This window comes from Penaeus monodon, chromosome 18 (assembly GCF_015228065.2).
Source record: "Penaeus monodon isolate SGIC_2016 chromosome 18, NSTDA_Pmon_1, whole genome shotgun sequence".
Classification (NCBI taxonomy): domain Eukaryota; kingdom Metazoa; phylum Arthropoda; class Malacostraca; order Decapoda; family Penaeidae; genus Penaeus; species Penaeus monodon.
In genome coordinates this window covers 47,382,146-47,389,645 of record NC_051403.1, presented here as the reverse complement: position 1 = coordinate 47,389,645, position 7,500 = coordinate 47,382,146, and the positions used below count along the sequence as shown (strand labels likewise).

The 7,500-nt window shown below is 50.2% G+C and overlaps 1 protein-coding gene across 1 annotated transcript in view; it reads left to right on the top strand.

The window, feature by feature from the left end:
• LOC119584815 (mucin-5AC-like) overlaps nucleotides 1-7,281 on the top strand; it is an 8,589-nt gene extending 1,308 nt beyond the window's left edge. The window contains exons 2-6 of the mRNA XM_037933458.1: nucleotides 57-234; nucleotides 1,809-2,409; nucleotides 3,184-3,324; nucleotides 3,557-5,058; nucleotides 5,384-7,281. Coding sequence (XP_037789386.1) covers nucleotides 57-234; nucleotides 1,809-2,409; nucleotides 3,184-3,324; nucleotides 3,557-5,058; nucleotides 5,384-6,828 — 3,867 coding nt within the window. The 3' untranslated portion in view covers nucleotides 6,829-7,281. The remainder of the gene's footprint in view (nucleotides 1-56; nucleotides 235-1,808; nucleotides 2,410-3,183; nucleotides 3,325-3,556; nucleotides 5,059-5,383) is intronic.
• The last annotated feature ends 219 nt before the right edge of the window (nucleotides 7,282-7,500 follow it).

The window sequence follows — 7,500 nt, the reverse complement described above, 5'->3', positions numbered from 1 at the left end:
TACATCATTACCATTATTATCATCAGCACGAACCCTATCCCCCTCACTCCCAACAGCACCATTACCACTATTACCATCATCAGGCCAATCCCACGCTCACTGACCCCCGTGTTTTCAGGCTGAACAGAGGAACTTTAACCTGTGGGGAGGAGGCGCAGGCGGAGGCGCAGGCGGAGGCGCAGGCGGAGGGTCTGCCGAACGTCGTCCCAATCTCCCGTGGCAGACGTCGCCAAGGTGAGTGGTCCGGCAAATAAGGTTCTTTGACTTTTAATGGTTGAGTGTGGGGGATTTCTGACAGGTTTCATGGTCTTGTATGTGTATTATGTATGTATATATATAGCTATGTATATATATATATATATATATATATATATATATATATATATATATTATTATTATTATTATATATTATTATTATTATTATTATTATTATTTCATTATTATTTTTATTTCTATTATTATTATTATCATTTATTTATTTATTATTATTTTTTTTTTTTTTGAGAGAGAGAGAGAGAGAGAGAGGAGAGAGAGAGAGAGAGAGAGAGAGAGAGAGAGAGAGAGAGAGAGAGAGAGAGAGAGAGAGAGAGAGATTTGCTTAACGATTGCTTCGTTTGCCTTGTAATTCCGTATATAGAGGATATTTCTGAATGTATTTTAGTTTCTGAATGTCTTATTAATTTGCATATAAGCTTAAACAATCATTTCCTGAAGGCTGCATATATTTCAAAATTCTTTCGTTACTCACAAGAATTCTCTAATACAGGTTCTCCTTAATTATCTCCAACAAAATATCACTTCCAAAGGAGACATGTATTTATGATAAGTAATTAACTGATAAAAAGCAAAACTGATAAAAAGCAAACGCTGAAAATTATATGAAAAATGATACCCCATAGCAATGGACCTCAAACAGATGGGCTCATGTCACTAAGTTCTACATTGTTTGAGTTGCCGAAGCCCTCCCTTGCATGATGTGGACATGCATTCTCTCCATAATATCATGCATTAACTATTCTGTTTCTGGACTAAATTCAGACCACCTGCTTCTGATGATTCATTTACTCTGAGAATTTAAAGTTGATAAGGGCAGTTTATCTCCCTGGAAGACTTAATTGGAATATTTAAATAATCGTAATTTCTCTATCAAATTGTTGCTTGTGACTTTCCAGTGTGAACCCCTTTAAAAGCAAGAAACTTTAGGCACACAACTAATATGTTTGTCTTTAAAAGCATCGTGACTTTCCTTTCCAAAAAAAAACCCCTGCATGTACTTTCTTCGCATGCAGTTCTGTACTGTACACCCGTTCTCTTATAACACTTTACTTTTAATTATTCTTATGTTTTTGTCATGTTCTTATTTTTATTCTTAATTCAGTATCGTGCATTTTCCCCCGTATTTTAGAAGACCTTTACGCTTCATTTCAGTTTACGTGAGACTGTAGGATTCCCTGTGCAGGAATTCGGAAGCCGTCTGGCATCTCCTTCCTCTTCTCCTCCTTCTTCTCCAGCACGACAGAAACCCTCAGACACTAATGATGATTTGCGCATCCCTCCTGGCAATAAAAAGTCACCTAGAGATTCATTATTCTCCCCCTCTTCTTCTCCTCCTCCTCTTCCTCCTCCTTCTTCTCGAGTTCGTCTACGCTTTTCTTCGACTTACACCACCTCCTCTCCTTCTTTGCCTCTATCTCCTGGTTCCTCTTCGTCGCGTGGCCGGCCCTCGAGCGCCCTTCGACCTCCCAAGACGAAGGGCCTCGGAGAGAAGCCAGGCCTCTCTCGCCCAGACCCTAAGCAGACTCCCACAGGACTCTCGTTCCCCAAGAGAGTCGAGACCGATTCCTTTCGCGCCAGACCAGCGACCAAGACCGCGGCCGATCGGACGGGGGACCGCTTCCCTCCCCCGATAACGGCACAGACCAGGACCAAAGACAAAAACAAGAATAAACAAAGTCAGTTCTCAGAGGGTGGACACGGCGACGATTTAGAACTCAAGAACACTAGGGGACTTGGACTCGTAAGGGACTTGCCTTCACAGACGAAGAAACGTGACAAAACGCACAACAGGAACAGACAAGACACAGAAGCTGACGCAGACGCAGGCAGAGACACAGACGCAGACGCAAACAGAGACACAGACGCAGACACAGACAGAAACAGAGACACAGCTGCAGACTACGAAACGACCAACAGTGACGCCAGCACTTCCGAATACTTCGAGGATCTTGAGTACCAAGAATCCGACCTGTTTTACGACTACCTCTATTCCGAGTACCTGGACGAAGGCGTCGACTCAGACACTCAGACAGGTCCTAGCAGAGGCCAGACAGGTCCTCCGGACTCTCAAGACGAAGACGAAGGAAGTCGCCAAGACGGGGAAGACGGGGAGGTAGACCCAGAGACAGACAGGTAGGAAGGGAAGGTAAAAGGACTTCTAAAGGAAATCTCGGAAGGACCTGCTTTGAGGGACGCTGACTCCTTGTGCTTGGGAACACGGTCAGAAGGATCTTGCTTGCTCTTTTTCCTCTGTGCTTTTGGGTCCCTGGTTGCTAGCGGCGGGGCAGGCGAGGGAGAGGATGCTTGGCTTCCCTCGACAAGGACGCTGACTAATCTGGAATTGTGCTGCGGTTAATGCTAACATCTGACACATCTGTGTGTTGCATATATACATATGTACTATGCATACATGCATATACGATATGTTGTGTGTGTGTGTGTGTGTGTGTGTGTGTGTGTGTGTGTGTGTGTGTGTGTGTATGTGTTTTGTAGTGTGTTATATGTATATATTTATATATATATATATATATATATATATATCTGTATATATGATATATATAATATATATATATATATATATATATATATATAACATACTATATTATATATATATATATATATATATATATATATATATATATATATATATATATTATATATATATATATATATATACACACGATATGTGTGTGTGTGTGTGTGTGTGATGTGTGTGTGTGTGTGTGTGTGTTTGTATGTGCTTGTGCGTGTCTGTGTGCGTTTATGTGTTTATTATGTAAGTATATATAATTTTCACAATGATTTTTTGTTTAATCTGACAATAATAATGGGTTATGGATTTTAAAAAAAATCGTTAAACCCTCTTTAGATTCTCTAGTATGACATGACAGGTTGAGGAAGTGACAGTGCATGGTGCTTCGCTATATTTTGGACATTCCGTTTTGATACTGCATTTCGCGAACACAAAGCTTCAAATGACATTGGTATTCGTGACACAAAACTCCCAATAGCATTGGTTTTAGTGACTCAAAGCTTCAAAGGACACTCGTAACCGTAAGCTCCAAATGACACTGGTTTTCGCGACACAAATCTTCCAATGACACCGTTTTTTTGTTGTTGTTACGCAGAGCTTCATCTGACACTGGTCTTCGTAACACTAAGCTTCAAATGACACTGGTTTTCGTGACACAAAGCTTCATCTGACACTGGTCTTCGTAACACAGAGCTAAAAAAAATCGTTGTCCTTTCAAACGAAACCCTTTCCCCTTTCCGTGTGCAGCTCGACGTCTGAGAGCGTAGTAGGATCCGCTCCATTGCCCTTCCCTGACCGCTCCTTCTCCCGCAGGACCCCGACTCACAAGCGGCGCCCCCCGCAGCGGCACAACCTGCGGGTGCACTCCTTCCAGAGCACCTTCCCCTTCGAGTCGGAGGTGCGCGGCGAGGGCTACCACTCCACCATCCGCTTCGACCCCTTCGGCAGCTCCTTGCCCCCGCAGAGCAGCCACTACCCGAAGAGCCAGACGTACGGCAACTGGGGGACGACGCGGCGCCCGAGACCCGTGGCGTCGGCGGAGGTGCCTCCTCCGGTCCCCATCCCCGCGGCCTACGCCAGCGCCGAAGCCTACAGCAGCGGCGAGAGCTTGGGTCGTCTGCCGCTGGCGCCGACGGAGTTCCCGAGGCCCTTCCCTGACCCCTCGATCCGGGCGTCGGTTCAGAGCTCCGGGTACCCGAGGCCGCCGCCCGCGCGCCCTTTCCTCAACCCGGGCAACCTAGCGGGGCTCCTGGAGGGGGGCAGCTTGGGGGAGGCCAGAGCCCCGATCTCGGCGCCGGCCGATCTCGCCACCGCGCCCCTGTCGCCGTCCGCGGCCAGGGAGGTCGCCTCGGCTCGTCCCGCGCCCGCAGACGTCGACATCGACTACCCCAGCGTTGCCAACGTGTTCGACGAGCGGCCGAGCCAACCTCGCGGCGATCAAATTGCCGCGAACGAAGGCAGTAACGAACCCCAGCACGAAGCTCCGGGTCACAACGAAGCCGGTAACGAACCCCAGCACGAAGCTCCGGGTCACAACGAAGCCGGTAACGAACCCCAGCACGAAGCTCCGGGTCACAACGAAGCCGGTAACGAACCCCAGCACGAAGCTCCGGATCACACCGAAGCCGACCACAACTCTTCGGCCGGAATTGCACCCCAAGCGTCAATTGAGGTTGCCGTTTCGACCCCGCCCCCCCCTCCTGCCGACGCCGAAGACCAGGGACAGAACCCCGACCCGTCGCAGGAGTCCCTCGCAGACGATCCTCTCACTCCCGAAGGATCCAGGGTCGACGCAGCACACGACTACGATCCCGATTACTACGACAACTTGTACGACGAGTTCATGGACATGTACTACGACCAGACGGGGACTGACGGAGGCGAGGGGCCGAGCAGCGCCCCCGCTCCTCCCGAAGGCCACGAGGACCAGCCGGGCCGCAGTATACCGTCGACCACAACTTCTTCAAGTACAAATCCACCTACGACAACATCCACGACTACACCAACAACTACCACGTCAACCGAGCCTCCCACGACTACGACTACAACAACAACCACAACAGAGCCTCCCACAACGACCACAACATCTACAACGACACCGCCGCCTACGACCACCACTACTACTACTACTACAACGACCACGACTACAACTACCACCACAACAACACCCCCGCCCACGACTACCACCACAACCACGACTCCTGCAACGACAACAACCGCAAGAACGACTCCCACGAGCAAGAACGCAGGTAAAGTGAATTAAAATTTAAAGGCAATTTTCTTTTCTTTTCTTTTTTTTGTCTTTTTTTTTTTTTTTATCTTTTTGTTGATCGAAATCAATACTCCCAGACTTTAAAATTAATCATCATCAATAAATCTCTTGTTTTCTTTGCATTCTCACGGATATCGTAATAACACTTCATCCTTCAAAGCTCCTTAAAAGAAGTACAAAGACTTGGATATAACTTTATCGTATTATTTATTTTGCTTTATTTATTTATATTTTTTCTTTTCTTTTATTTATTTGTTTATCTATTTATGTATCTATTTATTTATTCCTTTCTTTTATGACAGCTGTGGCAAGAGGCGGCACTCCCATCAGCCTCTCGGAGATCCTGCAAGGCATGGGCATGGTCCTCCCTCAGTTCCTGGTGGCGCTGACGGGCGAGGGCATGTCCCTGAAGGAGTTCACGGCGCGTCTGCAGGCCCGGGGACTGACGCAGAGGGAATTTAGCAGCGTCAAGGGGAGCATCCAGGACCTCCTTGCAATGCTGAAAGAAGGTGACAGCGAAGAGGCTGAGGAGGAGCGGACTGAGAGCACGACCACCACGAGCACAACGACGACGACCACCACGACCCCTGCCACGACGTCTGCCACGACCCCTGCCACGACGTCTGCCACTTCCACGACCACCACGACCGCCAGGCCGACGACGACCCGCCCGACCGCGCCACCTCGTCCGCCCAAGATTTTTGGCTTCCTGCCCGGCGGGAGACAGTCCTTCGAGGGCGCGAGGAAGCCGGGGAGCTCGTCCGCTGGGGAGGGGGCGGGGCGGGGCGCGGGCGCGGGCGTGCAGGCGAGCGAGGAAGGGGCCACGGAGACGCCTGCGGGTGCGGGCGCGGACGAAGGCCAGAGCCCCATCCCGATAAAGGTGGACCTCGCGGCCATCATGAAGGACAAGGGCCTCTCCGCGTCCGACATCCTGCACGACCTCGGCTCCATCTTCAGCCTGACGGACAGCGGCCCCCCCAAGGGCGGCGCCGCGAAGGACAAGGCGAGCCCGCCCGAGGAGGGGAGGGGCCACGCCGACGAGCAGGGAGGCGACGGGGCCGAGCCGCGGCCGCGCCCCTACACCACCCCCGAGACGCCCGTGTCCCTCCGCCCGTACCGCACCTCCGCGGAGTCCGGAAGGCGTCCCCCGCGGCCCTACAGACCCCTGGGGCACGAGGGCGGCCGTAGCGGCGACAACTACCGTAGGATCCTGACGAACCGCTTCCAGACGACCGAGCGCACGACCCTGCGGCCGCCGTACGTGCCCCCGCCGTACAACCCCGAGAGCGACCTGTCCTCGCTGCTCGAGGTCCTCCACAACTCCGGCACCAACACCGAGGACGGCAGCCTCTCCTTCGGACTCTCGCGCGCCGGCGACAGCGCCTCCTACGGCGACGAGCACCGGTCGCGGCCCCTGGAGGACGACTACTTCCCCCTCTACGACGACGACCCCAACTCCCTCAACATGTCCACCAAGAGCGCCATCATGGCCGCGTCCATCCTCGGCGGCGTGGCCATGTGCGTGTTCCTGGCCATCCTGGTGGTGGTGATGTACCGCGGGCGCGCCAGGAACCGCCGCGTGCCCCTCGCCCTGCCCAGCGACGCCTCCTCGTCCTCCACGCCGCCCATCTACTCCACGAGGATGAGCGTGGGCAAGGGCGCCTACAAGTCCGCCGGCTTCTGGGGGACGCTCAAGAAGAGGTTCGACCCCTACTCCCTCAGCTCCACGCCCACCACCATGTCCTGAGCTCTGCGGGCGTCAGGGGACGGACTCGTGCGTGCGGCCGTGAGGGGACCGAACTCTTGCTCGTGGGCGTGAGGGATCGGACTCGTGCTTGCGGGCGTGAGGGACCGAACGCGTGCGTGTGGGCGTGAGGGACCGGACTCGCGCTTGTGGGCGTCTTACTGAACTTACTCACAGAGTCGTTGCATTACTGTGGGACATTTTTTTGCCATAATCCCAGGGCGTGCGAGGTGGTCGTGTGTTGAAATGTTTTGCAATAATTCTTCCGGAGCAACATTGTGTTACTGCACCACCTGTTGCCTTGCAATAGAACTTCTGACGGATAGTGAAGCTTCGAAGATATGAAAATGCTCTTGCTATTAATATTTTTGTTATCATTCCCATCTTTATTATTATTATCACTATTTTTATAATTATTATTACTATTTTTTATTTTTTCTGTTATTATTTTTATCATCATTGCCATGACTATCATTATCGTTATTATTATTAATGTTATTATCATTATCAGTATTATCCTTATTATTTTTATTACTACAATTGTTATAGTCATTATTATCCTTATTATTACCATTAATAGTCATTATTATTTTTATTATTTATTAATCAATATTATCATTATCGATAATATAACTATTATCTTTACTGCGTGATTCGTGTATAGTAATATATAAA